The following is an 18,848-nucleotide window of genomic DNA, read 5'->3' as shown; positions in this document are numbered from 1 at the left end:
AGCACACAGGCAGCTTACACCCTCATGTCTGACCTTCAACTTTTCCTATTTATATTTGCTCAAAAGAGAAGCCCAGCCCTGTGCTCTTAACAGTACAGAGCCAGTGGTTGCCACCACCTCTCTAGACAGAGGATGAAAACCACCTGAATGTGGTGGTGTGACTTTATTTGCTTGTCTTTGGTTAAAGCAAGAAAGATGTTGTAACAGCTTACCTTACAGAGATTTGACAGCTGCTCAAGTAACTAAGCAGCAAATTAAGCAGCAAAAGCTCTGGTTACTAGTGATAGGACATGAGGGAATGGCATGAAGATGTGTCAGGGGAGGTTAAGGTTAGATATTTGGAAAAGGTTCTTCACCCAGATAATGGTCGGGCACGGGAACAGGCTCCCCTGTGGTCACAGCACGAAGCCTGACAGAGCTCAAGAAACATTTGGACAATACTCTCAGGCTCACTTGTGATTCTTGGGGTGTTCTGTGCAGGGCCAAGAGTTGGACTCGATGATCCTTGTGGATCCCTTCCAACTCAGGGTATTCTATGATTTTAAATGCTCTAATGGGCTGAGATAGATGATGCTGCAGACAGCAAAATAAAATTACAAATGCTCTGTACCACAGAAGAAAAAAACACTGAAAATGACAAACCAACTGCAGCCAGAGCTCAGCACTACAGGTCCCAGGTGTCTTCCTCCCCAATAGCAGAACAGCACTCATCTACAGTAATTCATTCCTAGAAGAGTCAGGGTCCTTCTGGGCAGCGAAGTCTTGCCAACACAAGGCACCACCTTCAAGTGCCATTTGCCCTGATCACACAAACAGCAGCCACACAAGCAGCACATACCTGACCCCACAAAAAGTTAATTTTTCACAGCAGCTGGAGCTGAAGCTCAGCAGATTTACACCTTGGAGCTCAGGAACATGAGAGGGGGGGTATTCAAGGCAAAACAAAGGTAGAAAAAGATACATGACAAGGCAATGACCCCCACAGATGTGAAGGGTACCTGCACAGCAGCAATTCCTCCCTGAGCAATGAAGGTGATTGTGCCAGACTTTGGGGAATGTCCCAGAAACCTAGAAGTATACAACAGCAGTGGAAGCCAAGATCTCTGCACAGACAGTAGATCTCCAATTACCAAAGCCAGGTCAGTTGGCTTAGAAACAGATTATTTCCATGGGGTTTTTTGCTTGCTCATTTAATGGTTACATTTTTTATGTGTCTCTTTTTTCCCATACAACAGCAAGAAGCCAGACATTGTGAATTTTTGGTAGCCTCCCTAATCAGAGGGGGTGTCTGTGATGCAACTTGCAAACACAACCCTACTCATGCTTTTGATCACTGGGGCTCCCAACTGCTACTGCTTGAATCAGAGGTGACACCACTGATGATCTGAGCTTGGCTTCCCATCCTCCTGGGAACCATACTACAGAAGATTGATGTTCCCCTTTTTACCTTTTGTATCCAGCCCTGCATGCCTCCCTCTAACCTCCTCCATCAAAGAGAAAATCTGATCTGCTTCAGTTCTTCTGCCAGGGGAGAACATTCCTCCAAACAGCCTGACATTCACAGATGTTGGAAATGCTTAGTGATACAGAAAGGAAACAAAAGTCTTCAGCCTCACTGGAAACCCAGCCCACAGCACCAGCCTAACACTGCCTGAAAATATCCCATCTGATCTGAAGAGCTCAGCTCCACAAAGTGAGGGCAGTGGCCATGCTCTCCCTTTGCAACAATGCAGAAATGGCCGAGTTCATGTTTCTCCACAAACCTCCTTGTCTGTGGAACTATATAGACACTAGAGAGACACATGTGGCAGGCTGAAACATGGTGTTTTTCATGCTTTATGTCAAAATCAAATTAAAGGCGGGGAGCACACTTAGTTTGGACATATTTAAGCTAAACAAGCATAAAATATTTGGCAAACTTCCCTCGCTTAATGCTGTATAAACAATTTTGGTATTCTACAGAAAATGTCCCATTTAATGAATGCAGTGAGCAACTAAAGAGAAGGTCACACTATTCTTGCAGTCTTCATTAAGTATGGGACAGCCCCTGCTTCTGCCACAACTTTAGCAAAGTCCATGTGCGATATTAAGTGGCTCATTCGCAGCCAGGGCTGCACTGGGAGGTGAGAGGAAATATCCTGATAGGATGGTAGGTTCTCTGCAGAACCCAAGTGAAGACAAGCCAGTTTTTGCCATTACTTTCTGAGGGGGAAAAATAAACTCAGATAGACGCAAAACAGAGGCAGACTAAAGGTTTCAGAAGGCAGCCTCTGGCAAATCCAACTGCAGCAGTTTAAGACATTAGCTTGCACAGATGTCTGCCAGCCTTGGCTGTCCACCTTGTCAGCCAGCCAGAATTTATTGCTCCTCTAATAAAGTCAGCAGAAAGAAATACATGCTTGTGCCTCAGCCTCTATAGCTTGCAGCCCAGTGTATTAGACTGGATTGCTGATGATTGGTGAGATCCCAGACTCCTGGCTGTATATTGAAGGAGGGAAAGAACAGATAAGAACAGAACTAAATGTCTTCCTTGCCATGAAAGGCTTAGAAGAGACTTGAAAGAAAAGAGGCAAATAAAGGGGCTAAAGAAAGATGTTTATTCCACAGAAATTGATGCAGCATCCTTTGCTGTTGGAAAGGCTGGTTTGGCTATCTACTGCTTCCCACGGGGGAAGGGAGCTGTAGGTGCAAAAGATAAAGCCATAATGCCAGGCCTGCCACAGTTATCAGCACTGCTCACGCCCCCACTAGCCCAGAGCCTGCTGTAAAAGTAGGAGCATCCTCCACTGCCTGACTGGGTATAAGGAAGCCCTCCTGACTCTAATGCCTGCACTGTTGACACCACCCTCCCCTTCCCAGGGCTCCCCTCCAGGAATGACATCATCTGAATGTATAAGCAGTCCATTTTTACAATTCCCAATGCAGCCAGACCCTGTTCTCCTGTGCAGAGCAGATTTCAGACATAAAATGCAATGTGTTGAAAGAAATTAAGATAGGAAATTTAGAAGGGACAATAGGTTTTCTTTTTTGACAAAGATTTAAGAAAATCCAGGAAATTCACACACCCAAAGCATTTATTAAAATACATCCCTAGAGCTGGCTTTGACTTAAGCACACCAGGAAATCACTGGTAGCCTTTTGAATACTGAGAAAAAACTTTAAAAGTACATATCATTGTGTATTGTAGATGTAAATCTTGTGTACTGGATGTCCCACTTGCTTTGTGAAACAAAGCTACCCTAGACAGTAACTGCACTAATGTGCAGGCTTGTAGGAAATCTGTTAAGGTAACATGATCTGTTTGACCCCAAACGATTTTAGAAGTAGCATGTGATACTGTAGCAAGGTATTGAGCCACAATTAACCAATGTAAGGTGCTGCAAGCCATCTGGAAGTTTTGCAATTACTGGAAGTCTAATACTGTGCAATAAAAGGTTCACGAACACATGAACTTTTTGAGTTCCTGGTTTGTTTTGCAAAGAAAGCAAATCATACTTTTCAGCTCCCCAATAACTTGTGTTAGCTCAGCTTGACATAACCTAAAAACAAGTGAACAAACAAAGTCAAAAATACCCACTCAAAAAAACCCACAACGCAAAGAAGCCACAGAAGTTCCTTACTAAAGGTCTAACAGCCCTCCTAGAATAGAACTTGCAAAGCTTGCCCCAGTCCTTCCCTGCCAAACACCCAGACCCTCCAAGGGTGTAGGCACTTGAGGTCAGACACAGGTAAGATACCAGCCCTAGAAAGTTATCTCACCAAGCTGAAGGGATTGGATTGTGTGTGTGCGTGCTCCTTTAGCCTATGGCAAAAGCAGGATACAGTAAATAATCTTAGCCTGTAATGAAAGATTTACTGCAATCACAACACCCAATAACTTCATCACAGCCTAGGCAAATCCAGCTGCTGGCTTTATGTTCCTCCTTGTGCTTTAAGTGTTCCAGCACTTCTAATTCCTGAGCCACTTCAATGCAGAAACTCAAAAGGGAACAGCCCTGACCAAAGAGAGGGCAAGTATCTTACTGTGAACATGAATGTCTACCACATTTGTGCTGATCTTTAAGAGCCTGTCACTCATGAGGCCTTGACACCAATTCTCACTTACTGTGTGAACCACAAACCCCTTACCCGTGCACATACTACTTGCTCTTGCACTTGGCAACCCTGACACTGTGAAACCCGTACACAAACACAGTCTAATCCCAGCAGTGAACCTTTATACAAGAAGCCTTTAATGTTCCAGTCAGCAACATCAAGTCCAGGGTCTAGATGAAAATCAGGTCTCTAAAAGGGACACTGTTTGAGGCTGCTTCCTTTTCCCCTTCAGCAATGAATACTCCCTCTACAGCAAAGGTATCCCAACTGGTTGTGGAGCAGGTCCTGTTGAGGTGTTGCAGCTCACTCCCATGGTAAAACTGCCCCACTGCAGGACATGCTCCACGACCTGTCCAGTCATCCCTGCTGTGGGATGGCAATCTCAGCCAAAGGCTGCTGCAGGCAGCAATAGTCACATCGCACTTCAGCTGCCCAGGCCTAATCCTCCAAGACCTTTATTACAGCAAAATGCAGTTGACTTGCATGAGCCCTGTATCCTCCAAAATGCCAGGATGCCAGCACAGCCCTGCTACAGGGATGCTGTTCTTCCAGTCACATCAATGTCCCATTAAATCTTGTTCCTTCACCTCCTTGTATGTCATAAAACACCCCAAGCAATAGTTTGTCAAACACATGCTTTACACCTCTGCATGCTCCAGGCATGGACTTCACCATGTTTCTTCATCTCACCTGAGTTTTGTATCTTCATCTGAGCCAAGAAATTTTAATTCCTCCCCTCCCCACTTCCTTGTCGGAAACCATTCAACTGCAGAGAGATCAGACTATACTAACACTGGGACAGCAGCCAGCAGTACGCAGTGTGCCTGGCTCTTAACAGCTAAATCCTATAAAAAATAATGATGCAAATATGGGCACTCCTCCCCGAGACATCCTAATGCTTTCAACAACCTCTTAGGAACACATAATGCTGCTGGATGGGACAGAGGCTGAAAGGAACTAATTTGGGACTTCTGGTACTTACTGTGTGAACACCTGCTGGCTAAACAAACAGGTCTAGGCAGAAAGCTGAGATAGCTGTATGAACACTCTCCACTGCTGTATCAGATAGCTGCTTCCTGAGAGCAGGCATGAACTGCACTGCATTATCACCTAAAAGTGGTCACAGGGTAGAAAGCTCTCCTTTAGGAATCTTACGCACTAATACAGGACCAGGAAAATTCTTGGGTTCCACCAAAACACCCACCTTGAAGTACTTAGGCTCAGACCACTACCATCATTTAGGAGTCTAACTCTATTCTCCAGGAATGTTAGATACATCATCTGTCTTCAGTGCCTTGGGTTTCAGTGCTTATCCAGTACCACACAGGAAGTCTGTGGGAAGCCTTGCAAGTCCTGCCAGGTAAGCCCATGCTCACATTCCGCCAACAACTGCAGTTGTTCCATTACACTATCCTGCCATGCACTGCATGTGTATGAGCAAGGACACAAAGCCCTTCTCACACAGAATTCAGCTGACGGATGCTTCTGCATCCATCCTTCAATCATGGCACCTTGTGTCCTTGAGTACATCACCTAGTGTCCTCTGGAATTTGCCTCTGCAATATATGAACACTTGACAAGTTTCCCATTCCAGCAGGGGACCATGGGCAAATGTCCTGTGGGGAGTTGGAAATCCCCCCCCCCACCTGTATGCTGCTGGAGGCTCCGAAGGAGAGGTTTTATGTTAGAGGAACAATGGGGACAGACCACAGCTTCTCTGAAAAAGCATTAATGCTCTCCTGCATCCAAAAGACAGAGCAGCCAGCAAAGGGCTTCTATCACAGGGGCTGTAGGGGATGTGATGGGGCAGAGAGGGAGGGCACCTCTTTTGTGCTCCCCATGCGCTGTTCTCCAATGTTTTCTCTCACGTCTGTAAAGATAAAAAATTTAAAACTATGTTCATCCTCATCCCCAACACCCAGAGTTATTCTGGGGGCAGAGTTCAGTTTTCAGCTGCCTAAGGGCAGAGGAAAAAGAAGAGGGAGCACAAAGACAAAGCAGCACAGGAGATGCTCACCTTTCTTCAGGGCAGCTCACAGGCAGAGCAAGTCACACTCTGTAACCACTCCTTTAGATGCATGTCTGAATGAAGTTTGGCTACAAATCTAAAAATCACAGCCCTGAGAAACAGGGCTTTGTTGCCTCTTGCCAGACTTTCATTAAAAATGGGTTTCAAGCTCACAGCAGAGCACAGGGTGAAAGCATCACCTCAGAAGAGGGAACTACCTCCTTTCACCTCTCATCACTGACAAAAAACAGCTTCCAACTAGCTTGCCAACAGAAAAAGTGCACGAGATTTTTTTATCCAAATGCCTCTGCTGCCCAGTAAAGGCTATCATGCAGGAAGATGCCTCAAAGCTATGAAAGCACAAACCTTCAGCCTCGCCCATTCCGTCTTTCCAAAATGTGCACTGGAAGGGACCTGAGGCCAAGAAATACAGCCAGCCTTCTACTTCCTCTCAGAGGAGAAAAAAAATCTATCATCCCTACTTAAAGACAAAGGTTATTAAAGGCAAAGGGACACTGTGCTCAGGGCACTGGCTGGGGAGCACAGGAGCCCTAGCAGGCTTCAGCTGAGGCTGCCTGAGGACAGGCTCCAGCTGGCTGAAGTGCTGCAGTTCGGCCGCTTGCCTACTACAGGACACAAGCTGTGCTGAACACACATCCTGGCCCCCAATCCAGTCAAATCTCACCTGTGAAGTCAAGAGGGTCAAAAAGCCTCCAAATATTGACCTTTAACTTAAGCATGTATTTTAGGAAACTCAAAACCAAGGCTTTAGCTGGTAACAACAGCACATTTGTGTACTGGGGAGGACCCCCCATTGTGAAAACTTCACCAGATGTGCTTCCTGATGGCGTGTGTGTTTATGTGTATAAACTCCCTAGTATTAAATTAGCGTTCATAGTGTTTTTTTTCTTGTTTTCACAATTTATATTGCCCAGTATTTATGGATTCCCAGTAAACGAGCACATGGAGATGCCCTGTCACCACAGAGTGAGGGAGCATTAACACACTGGCAAAGTGGAGACCCAGTACTGAGCAAGAGATTAGGAAACTCGCCTTGCCAGGGGATGGCCTAAGGAGCTCAGACTGTTCAGTTTGCCAAAGACAAGACTGGCAGCAGTCCTTGTGCAGACCACAGTTACAGCAGCAGGGAACAGACAAACTGGACTAAAGGTTTTCTTCTGTTTAGTGGATTAAACAGAAGATTCGGCATCTGCAGATCATGACTAGACAAATTCAAGCCAGAAATGAGGTGTAACAGCATGTGGGTAATTAACCACCTCAGCAACATACCAAACACAGTGGTATTTTCCATTTGTGGTAATTACTTAATCAAGACTAGATGTTTTTAAGACACATTGTAAAGTCCAGAGCAAATGGAATTAATAAAAAAAGCTAGATATATGGGCTGTATTATGCAAGAGGGCAAAACTAAAGCAAAATAGCTTCTTCTGGCCTCACCATCTACTAATCTATGGGGAAAGTTGCCCCTTTTTGTCAGTGGAGTTTGTAGACAGCCATATTTTTAGCAACAAGACATACTGATGTTTACATGAAATAGTAATAATATGCTGTGTTACACCCACACCTCTAATCTGAAATTCTCTAAGCTCTTTACCATCACTATGTCAGCAAGCCTGACAACTCACTGGCTGATGAATTGGCATTATCATGCCCCTTTCATCCAGTTCGTGCTTTTGCAGAGTAGCTAATCATCTGCTTGCCATTTACATGGGAAACAGAACACTCAGGCTACTTGCCATCTTACTTTTAAGCCTCTTGGTGACAAAATGGTCACATGGGTACCTTGCAGAAGCTCCCAGGGTAGAAAGCAGCTCAGCATACAGAACTGCCCAGCAGCTGCCCTACTTCAGATGCTCATCTCCAACACATACTTTACAGCATTCAAAACCAGTATACAAACTTCCCTAGGAAAATTCTGCCAACAAAGTACTTTTGAAGAGCAGAAGTCAGCAATTAAAGTGTTAAAAACAAAAGAGAGAGAGAAAAATAAAGAATTCTTCATAGTTGTTTTACCAAAATCTTCATATACAACAGACAGACAAAAAAAAAAAAAAAAAAGGAGAGTAATTTCCATTAGTTTCCATGACAACCAATAGAAATCGCTAACCCATCTTCTCTCCCTTGTCAACCTCTGACAGACCTGTCAGGGAAAGCAAGGGACTATGCCCTGTGTAAGGTTCTCTACTTAACCAGAACACAGGGAAATCTACATTGCCATACTGTCAAGTGCTCCCCTTACAGCACAGCTCTAGCTTTTTTCTTCTGAGATACAAAGGGATGGAGAGGTCCTTACTGCTCCCCTGTGAGATCAAACAGATCCCAGAAGTGCAATCCCCCCTGAGACACCCCAGCTCTCCCACTTGATGACCTGCTTCTTTCTCTCTCTGGCTTCATCGAAACACTCAACCACCTCTTTTCCATCTGTGAGCTATTGGCTCACACCTTAAAGGTGGCCCATATACGCCCTTTTTGCACCTCTTTACTGCCTGGCAAGAAATTGCTGTATCACACAGCAACTCTGGTCTACATTTTGTCTCCACTTTTCTTACTATTGTTATCATTGCTAACAAGGAAAATGATCCTCTGCAATGCCTGCTGCACTGTCTACATGAGAGCTTTTAAACTTTTCTTAACAGGAATGCATTCAGCTTTATAAACCCTGCTGTGAGCCACAGCACCATCATTATCCTTGTTTTACAGATGTGAGCACCACAGCTTAGAGGAATAAGGTGCCTTGCCCAAAGCCTACATACAAATCATGGCATCGTGCTAGGAGTGAGGACAAATTGGTCAGCAGAGAAGAGTGTTTGCATTTTCTTGATGCCCACAGGCTCTGAAAGTGTTTGAACCACAGATGATCAGAGTCTGCTGTAGTCCCTCCACCCTGAGAAAACCCCACAGCAAATAAATATTAACCCAAAGTAAAAACAAAATCAAAAAACCCAAACCCCAAATAGTTGTCTCTGTTTAATGCTGGTTTACTGTTGACCTTGCATCTGCAGCCAGGATGGCCTAACTCATGCCAGCATCTGGATGTGTGCTGCTGCACTGCAGAAGAGCTTGGCAGAGATTTGTGAGGAGGTGTTAATATCCAGCTGTTCTCCCATCTCTCTCCGTTTTCACGTGCACGAAGGCAGGAGCAGCCCAGGCACCGTGCTGGCACTGTGTGGTTTCAGGCTATTCACATACCACAGTGAGATTTAACACTCACCCATCAAGATAGGAAATCCACAAATAATCCACACTGACTGCAAATTTTGCTGCATCCTCCATTCTCCCATCCCAGGTCTGGATTGCAGGAGTTACCGGCAAGTAACAGGACTGAGTACAGCGGCTCTGTGTGCATGGGTGTAGGTGCACATGAGGTGTAACAAACCACGTTTGGTGCCCCCTGATTAGCTATGCTTTGGCTCAGTTTCCTCCACGACACCCTCCTGGGGGACTGCACACAGCTCTGAGCACCAAAGAGGAGAGGACAAAGCACTGAGTACAAAGTTGAGCAACAATAAGTTGTTCTACAAACTGCTTCCAGCAGATTCTTGTCTTGAGGTTGATGGCATTTAGTGGCTATGAAGGTATGAACTACAATCACTGGGGAATGCTCATAAATTGGTCCTCTAGCCTGCAGTAGAAGCTGATCTCACACTCAAGCTTTTCCCTCTGGTAAGGCAGTAAGTACTGTACCACTGCACCTACTTCTACAAAACTTAGAGCAACATAGTATCCTGTAGGAAATGAATACACTTTGCTCAACCGGGCTGAAATGGGCAGCTGTTTGGTTTAAAAGTTATTTGAGAGGGTTCAAAGGCAACACCAAACAGATAATAAGATCACATACATCTCTGTTTCCTTTCCTGCATTGACAGGAGGAAGGGAGCTACAAGGAGATTAAAAGAGGTGTGCTAAGCACTCAGCTGAGGGGTGCCATAAACTGGCTACATGTACAAGGTGGAGATAATGGCATGGGGGAGATGCTGATTATCATTGAACAGGGGGTGTAATTAGGACCATTGGGACAGAATAAGAAGATTAATGGTCTACTTGCTCACAGGAGAGGACTGTGAAGATAAACTTACTGAGATATTCCAGGGCATGGTATCATTTTTCACAGAACAGGAAGGGGGCATCACTTATCAGGGATGTGTAAAACTGGATTTGACAAGACACTAATGGCTATGGTTTCTACAAGCAGCTACTAATCCCAGGGCACGCAGCGATACCTTGTAGAAAAGAGTCTGTTTTTCTGAACAAGTAAAGAATAAAAAAGTACTCCCTTCTTAACCTGCTCCTCCTTACCCTTACACATCACCCTCTACAAACAGGTCCAAGCCCCAGTCTTGGGATGTGAGAAAAAGAGCTTTGTGAGAAACTGGGCCTCTGCTGCAACCTGACGTCCCCATCATCCACCAACAGGGCAACTGGAGAGGGAGAGCACTGCCTGAAGATTAGGCTGACACTACTCATGTGGCATTCATTGTCTTAGGACTGGAATACCCCAGAGCTTGCATCATGTGGAGAAAACACGCTGTCCTCAGACAGGAATACTGCAGCTTTTCTGCCAAGCTGAAGGCGATGCCTCCGACATGAATGCTTGGTCCCTTGCCACCTTAATCTTCCAGAACCCTGGGTCTGAATGCACGAGCTGCAGACCAGAGCTCGGTCACAACCTTTACAGTTATCCCTGAGGAATTTTACTCACCCAGACAACTAAATGATCCAGACATTGCAAAAATTCCCCAATGAAATCGCTTCCTCCTACATCCATATAGGAAACGAGACAACAATTCCAATCCCTCATACTTAAGCTTCCTTGAACATAAACATGAAAAAGCGGCCAAAACCAGGAGGGGAACATAGTCCCAGAGCAGCAAGAAGTACATATGCAAGGAGTTACATCATGCAGAAGGAAAGCTCTTGGCTTCGGGCTAAAATTACCCGTGCTTAAATGGCAGGGGCTGCTCTAGCGTGGAGAGGCACCTTCCCAGGAACAGTCCTCCAGATCGATTCATTGTCAGGAGAACAGCAACAGGGTCTGCTGTCAAAACCATCCCTGGACAACACAGCACTGCAGGCCAACTTATCAGCTGGCCAGCACCTGCCAAACCCCATCCTGCTGGATGGACAAAATTCTTTGTTCTGCCTCTAACACTCAAGCCCCAAAATATCTCACCATGGCAGCAGGGTGACAAGGAAAAGGCAGACAAGGAGAGCATTTCTGATGGCAGGAAGTATACCCAAGCCAGGGGCTCCTGCATTAGGACAAGGTTCACCAGTACATCTCTCCATCAGAGGCAGGTACCTTTGGCAACCCACTCCTGTCACCCCACTCTTTCTTCCCTCTTATCCAAGACTTTAGCAACCTCTTCTCCCCTCCCGTGACTTGGAAGACATAACAGGCTTGGGTCATACTCCTACCATGGGTACCTCCACAGCAAATCTTTCCATGACCTCTCTAGGTCTCCTCACAGATCCAGAAATAAAGAATTTGTTTCTGGCGATAAAAAAAATAAATCTTCACATCACTGTTTCTTGAAAACTCTCATTGTTGGGAAAAAGCTGATTAAGCACTGGAAGCTCCACCAGCATTCATATTCCCAAGGTCTCTTGATCCTACCTCAGGACTCTAAGCAAGAAGCAGGGATGGGATCAGAAGGAACATGTACTGGCTAGGGACAACCAGCAGTGGATAACAAATAGCTGTCCAACCAGTCCTTCTATGCTTGGAGCATAAGGTGTGCAAACCCTCTGCTCCTGCAAATGAAACGCAGATGCTTTGCCTTGGTGTTTTTATCTGTTTTCTCCATTGTTCCTTCAAGCTGGCTTGCTGCTCTTTGCAGTGCAAAAGGGAAGGGAAGGAGAAGAAGGACAAGAAAAGCTGGATTCTATGGGGTCCATTACATAGTGTTAAGGTATTTTGTGAAAGTGGTTTGAGGTCCATCTCTGGGACAGCAGTTGACAGTACAGCCAAGGGAAATGCTGTTTAGCTGTCAAACAGTGGAAATATGGGCTTCACTTCCAGCTGAATCTTAACGAGATACCAAACCCGTCCCCAACCATCCACCCCAAATCCTTTGCTCTTTCCAATGTGTTGGTCCAAGAGGAGCCTCCAATTTGTTTCTAGCTTACAGGCCTCCTGATGCCCTCCAAACAAGGTGCAGACATCTGCAAGAAATTCCACGTTTGCAGACTGGAGCATGTATTTGCTTTTCTTCAACTCTCACAGGCAGCCTACATCTAAACCACTTCCACACAACCACAGGGTCCATGCCAAAACCAAGAGGTACAATGTAATAAGTGACAAAACTACACAGAGCAGGTAGTAAAATTTCACAGCAACTTATATGAACTTCACTTGTGCGTAGCTAGTTTGCAAGGCAGAGAAGGGACAGTCATTCATTACTGCTGGCTGGTGTCTTCAGTCCAGATCAGAACTGAAGCACACTTGAGAAAAAGTAGCAAGAAAATGCCACACAGTCACTGCTTGTACTACAGTTATCTGTGCTTTAATGGAGCTTTGAAGCCTCCAGACCAGCTTATCTGCCATTTGTTTATTTACTGCTGAGGAGTTGCTGAGAGGAAATACTCCCTCTGCTCTAACCAGCTCACACCTAACTCTGTACACAGTTGTGGCAAAGCCTACAGCCCCTGCTGAAGTCCAGATGTATATAACCCCCTTGTCTACCACCCAGATGCAGCTGTAGAAGGAAGTACGCTTCACAGCACAACAGCAGGCTGCTCTGTTCCCTTGCTAAACTCAGAGACAACGCTGTGAGAGAGAAATCTCTCCAAGGAAATGCTGGTTATTCAGAGATTAGCACAGCTATCACAATAGAGCAGAAGCAAAGCTCCCTGCAAAGACAGATGCAACCCAGGTAAACAAGGCATTTCTGGGAACCAATCTCATCTAGCTCACAGGATATGTGGCAGAAACACAGCCTGGTTAATGGGAGTCTCATCAGTCTGGGAAGATACATCTGGCTGAGATTTGTGACAAACTCTCTTCTGTACAAAGAGAAACACTCCCCAGCTCATGTAACACCACACAAGAAAGATCAAAGGTGCCCCGAAGCCTCCTGATGGGTAAGCAGCTGTACCAATAACAGCAGCTGGAAAATGCAACAGGAGACTCAGCCAGTCCCTTCCTCCTGTGCTGGGAGCAGAGCCGCCTCCTCGGCAGCCCCCAGCAGCAGCCCCCTGTTAATTACCGGCAAGGAATTTGCACTCTGGCAGATAAAGTCATTCACTCAGCCACAGGCGCGTTTGCACAAAGCAGCTTGGCTCTGACAGCAGCTCCATCTGAGATGCAGCATTTGGGTGCCATGCACATGTAAGCGCTACACGACATCGCGTCTGCTGCAGAGCTTGTGCCACACAGGCTGCTGCTCCGAGGTTACAGCCCCTTCAGAACAGCCAGGGAGGTTGTTTAAACACTCCTACACGGGGCATTTGGCCAGCGACTTCAGCACTATATGAGGTGCCTTGGACAGAACCGCTTGATACATCTCCCAGACTCTGATTCCTGGGACATCTGCAGCACAGCAGCTCCCTGGTGGCACAGCACACATCTTAAAAAATAGGCTTTGCGCAGATGAGCCTTTGCTGTGCTTCCAGGGTAGAATCACTTCTTCCCTGCCTCCCCATTTAAAAGGTGCTTATTGTCTTGAGATGCAACTCCAGCAATCCTTGGTCTGGCACTCAAGGGAAGGATTTCAAGAAGGAAGACACCTATCACTCTAAAACCAGCTCAGGGAGAAAAAATGTATGCAATCTTTCCTTCCACTTCCAAGATGTGCTTGCTAGACTAGATGGGGGAAGTCACTTTTATTAAATTATTTTATGAATGTGTTAACTGCTGGGTTTTATTGCACAAAGCCAATGCATATTAAAAACAGCCTGAGTTACTCACACGATTGTTGCCTTTTCTGCCCCCTGTCCTGGCTAAATTATCAGCAAAAGCAGGACTGAAGTATTCACAAAGTCTCCATCATTTAATTTCAAAAGGCAAATTTCTCAAAATGATGGCTTCAGGGCCAAATACAGCTATGCAATTACATAAGGATCTCAAATTTAATCAGTTTCATTTACTAAGACAGAAGTTTTTAGGTTCTGTCCATTGCAAAAACATGGGAAAAGTTTGACCACAGCAAGCTCATGATGTTGGCCAGACTGTGTGAACAGCCCAGTGGGACGAAGCACACCAAGTCCTGCGAAGACCATTGGAATTCCCAGCTTCAAATTCCCTGGTGCACACAAGTACTCTGCTGGCAAAGGGCACAAGTCTTGGAAGGGCTGAAGTGTTGCTCTCCTTACATGAAAAAGAAGCCAAGTCAGATCAAGAGGAAACACTTAGGTGAGTTAAGCAAACAGAAACATTTGCCTTTTCTCTCCCCATTTACATCCCTTTTCAGCTTTTCCTATAGAAAAATTACACTGAGGGAAACAGAGGTCAGGTGAAAAAAATTTATCCCAAGGTTACAACAGATGTAGACACTGCAAACACCATGCTTTTAGGAAAAGTTATAAATCTGCCTCCAGATATTTGTCATCACACTCTTGCTCAGGAGTTACAGTCCCTCAGATCTGTCTGTACACTCCTCACAAAAGGGGAGTCGCTGGCCTTCCTCTGCTTGCCCTTTCTAGCCAAAATGAGACTAATGAGATTAAACCATTTACACATAACTCTTTCCAAAAGCTGGCTCATTTGGCCAGAAATGGGTTAAGGATGGTTCACTTTGAAGAACAGCTACAGGCCCCAGAGATTCATCTGAATGGCCAGAAAACTGGCAAGGAGCAGAAGGTAGGCCAGGTCAGTGACCTCTTCTCTTAGCAAGGCTGGATTCAAGAAAGGACTTGTATCCACAGCTCACACAAATATACTCATGCTGGCGTAAACCTCTTTGCTAATATCTAAAATTCACGGTGAAAATAACTTTCTTCAAGATTCTGAATCAGGTTTAAGTGAAAAATAAGAACAAGAAAACCCCACACTCTTATTGTGAAACAAGTATCCTGGTGGGACACAGAATGATGCTGGTATGGAAGTGGTCCCACACACCACCCTTCCAACCTCATGGATACAGTCAAACAGCACCTGGACTCCTCTCTAGTGTTAACTAGGTAACTTAGTCCAGCAGGATGTGAACAACTGATTAACTATTAATACATTCAACAGACATTTCATGCCTCTCCCTTTTCCTCTATCGTAATGGACGCTTCCCAAAAATCATTCCACATGCTTTGGGAGCCCCAGCCGAGAATACGAGCAACTTCACGTCTGCAGCATCCCTGTGAATATGAGTGAACAGCCACCTCATTGAGTCTGACCCAGGAAGAGAGAGATAAAAAGGGCTGTCTGAAGCTGGTGGCTGGCCTCCATCCGAGGAGTACAGTTCACCGTCTATTGCTCTTGTGACTATTACTGAACCAGGCCAAGAAAAGCTCCCAAGTTCTGGCATGCCTCAGATTTTCCAGTCTGCATGAAGTTATGCCAGGAACATTTACTGAAGCAATTTCTTTCTTTCTTTCAAGACTCTAATTATGCACCTAACAATGTTGTAGAAATGAGTGTTGTACAAAAACTCCAGCGCAACTCAGATATAGTTTTGCTAACAAAAGGATTAGAAGCTTAGGGCTCAGGGTTAATATTCTGAATGTACTGAAAGACACAAAGTGCAAGCTGCAGCAGTAACAGAAGGCATAGAGAGGGTTATCACTTCCAAAATCTGGAAAGGGAAAACCACAGAGGAAAATGCCACACTAATCTTACTGAATGCCAGTGATGCAGGAGAGCAGTAACAAGAAACATTTAGAAGTGGGCAACCATCAAAGCTGTCTCTGAATTACAAGCAGCTCACCTTCAAGCACAGCCCACTCCCCAGAAAATGAGAAGGTCTAAATATCCCAGAGGGTGGGATGCCACCCGTGACTGAACTGATGTTCCCCACTTGGAAACTACTAGCAAAAGGGAACCAAACTGAACCCCAAAACAAAAGTTGCCTGAAGTGTCAATTTTCCCTGAAACCAGACCCAGACCTCAGTCATCAGCCTCAAGTTTTGTTGAACTTAGACTGGAATCAAACCAAAACCTCCACTGGTTTGCCACTTGGACCATTATCTCTGGAGCCAGTCATAATAATATTTCATTTATTCACTCAAGCATGAACTGGCCTTTAAAAACCAAGTTTTGAACATGATGGCTGTACATTTTTCTTACTTTCAGTTTGCAGGTGAGACACAGAGACATGACAGTACTTACAGCTGGGAAGCTATCCAGGTACTACAAATTAGAGAACATTAGGCAAAAAGCAGGATTTAGCACTTTGACAATGTTAGTGACATGAATGAAATCACAAATCCAGGGCCAAATATATTTTGGCTATGTTTCTCTGGGCTATTGATCCCAGAAGGCTTTACTCAGACCAGTGCCATCATTATTTAGCAGTTATTATAATTTTTCTTATGGATGCTCTGTGCCTTCTTCCTACAGAGGTGTTGGTATATACTGACCAGAACTGGTTAAGGTTTATTTAGGGTTCCTAAGAAAATGAATAAACATGATTTGGCTTTTTCAGGACAGTGTTGGACAGCATGCATGGAAATGCTCACTACATAAGTATGTCACACTTCAGGAAGAAAGTGTATTACAGTATTATCATGTACAGGCAGATGTGAAATGCTAGTCCATACTACAGCTGAGTCCCACTCTCCTTGGTTTTCATGACAGCAGCGACCAAAGCTTGACAGTGTTGGCTCACAACCACCCTGTCTCACCTCTGCTCCTCACGTGGCAGTTGCGGGGAGTTCACAAAGAGCTTTGCTCAGGGAGAGACCAACAGCGATGGGCTCCATCCTAAACCCCACTCCTTACCATAACCCGGGCAGCACAGTCCACGGGTGGAAGGCAGAAAAAGAGGGACCCAGACGTGTTTATGCTTCTTTTTTTTTTTTTTTTTTTTTCCACGGAGCCAAACTGCGATGCTTTAGGGTGGGTCTCGCCATCTGGGAGAAATGTGTAGGGAGAAAAAATGCAGAGAGGGAGCACGAGCTACCCCCCGAGCGGAACCGCTTTCCTCCGAAGGCAGGCTCAGCCTCCCTTCCCAGCCCAGCTTGAGTTCATTTTCCTCAAATCACTTCCACATTTCCCCTGCCGTAATTATCAAATATTTTGTTTCTGACTTCACTTTTGAGGGAGGCCGCCGCAACCGGGAATGCAGGCACAGTTTGTTTTCTGTCAACAGAGCTGGGGGGGTTGCAGCTGGGGGCTTTCAAAGGTTTTCAATGTCATTGCAGTGAAAGAAAGGAAAAAAAGAAGAGCGAGGGAAAGAGCGCGCGGGAGAGAGGGAGGCAGAGATGGAGGAAGGGAGGAAAGGGGGCTGCCCCGGGTAGCCCGTCCCGGTGGCGGGATGCAGGGGTCCGGCCACGGTGGGGACACAGCCCCTCGCCCCCACCGAGGCGCCCGTCGGTCTCGCAACTTCCCCCTCCGCCCCGGCTGCGACTTTCCCCCGGTCCCGGCCGCTCCCCCGCTGGCGCCGCGGCACCCCCGCTGCCCCCACCCCGTCCCGTCCCGCTCCCCGTCCCGCCGCCGGGGCCCCGCGCCTACCTCGGCTCGCAGGCGGGCGGCGGCCAGCAGGGCACAGAGCAGCGGGAGAGTTTTCCAGATCTGCAAGAGAGGGAGCGGGGAGGCGGTGAGCGCGGGCCGGGCAGGGGACGGCGGGGCGGCCGCCGCCGCCCCAAACTTCCCGCCCGGCGACCCCTCTCACCATGCTGCGGGCGGCACCGGCGGGGCACGAGGAGTTGCGGAGGCGCCTTCCCCGGCTCCGGCTCGCTCGTGAAGGGAAGGGGAGAGCTCCCCCTCGCCCCGACCCGCCAGCCCGCGGCTCCACCCCCGGCCCGGCCCGACCCCACCCCCGCCCCGGGGCCGACTCCTCCCCGGCCCCCGCCCGCTCCCCGCCGCCCCTCGGCGGTGCCCCCGTCCCTCCCGCCGCCGGCCCCTCGGCGCCCCATGGCGACCTCGGCGGCCTTTGAAGGCAGCAGGAGGCTGAGGGGCGTCCAGCGGATTCGGTTGCCGCCCCACACCGCCCGGCTTCACACCCCGGCCGAGTGGAACACGGGTCCGGGGAGGCTCCCCAAGGCCTGCACCGGTGGGGGTTCAGGAGTGGAGACAGCCATCCCGGGGCGCGGATGCCCGCCAGCCAGGCCAAGAGCACCCCGCCGAGGGATCGCAGCCGCCCCCCGCATTGTCACAAAAATGGGGAAACTGAGGCACGAGGTGGCTTCTCCAGAGGCGGGAGTCACTCACCGACTCAACCCACTGTCCGCCCCCCGCTCCAGCCCTGAGGCCACTGAAGTGCTGGCCCACAGCTACAGGTGTCACTCATGTTGGGATGCAGGCAGGTTTAAAAATAAGGGTTTAGACCCATATGTGTTGGGATCCAAACATTCGCTGAGCAAAAGAGGCAGCCAGGGCTTCACGCCAGGTACAGGGGCTCAAAATCCCCCCTGAAATGCCTGGTGGTGCTCATTTGTTTATAAATACTTGTGATCCTCTTGTTTTATCTCTTCATCTCTGAATTTCAGTAGCCTCCAGTAGCTAGAAGGAAGGATCTGACAATGCAAAGAGACTCATTGCCCCAAGCACATACAGAAATCTCTGTCACAGCAAGCAACACTATGACACCAGTTGTCAAGGGCATTTTCTCAAGTTTTGAGGTTTGTCGTAACCAAA

The 18,848-nt window shown here is 47.0% G+C and overlaps 1 protein-coding gene across 1 annotated transcript in view; it reads right to left on the bottom strand.

Moving 5' to 3' along the window:
- Window positions 1-17,972, bottom strand: part of FSTL1 (follistatin like 1) — a 52,693-nt gene extending 34,721 nt beyond the window's left edge. Inside the window, exons 1-2 of the mRNA XM_082279471.1 lie at window positions 17,884-17,972; window positions 17,724-17,783 (exon numbers count right to left, since the gene is read on the bottom strand). Of these exons, the coding sequence (XP_082135597.1) occupies window positions 17,724-17,783; window positions 17,884-17,886 (63 nt within the window). The 5' untranslated portion in view covers window positions 17,887-17,972. The remainder of the gene's footprint in view (window positions 1-17,723; window positions 17,784-17,883) is intronic.
- Between the last annotated feature and the right edge of the window lie 876 nt (window positions 17,973-18,848).

This window comes from Coloeus monedula, assembly GCF_965178545.1.
Source record: "Coloeus monedula genome assembly, chromosome: 3".
Taxonomy (NCBI): domain Eukaryota; kingdom Metazoa; phylum Chordata; class Aves; order Passeriformes; family Corvidae; genus Coloeus; species Coloeus monedula.
Note: the sequence above shows the minus strand (reverse complement) of the source record. Positions and strands in the feature narration are given on the sequence as shown.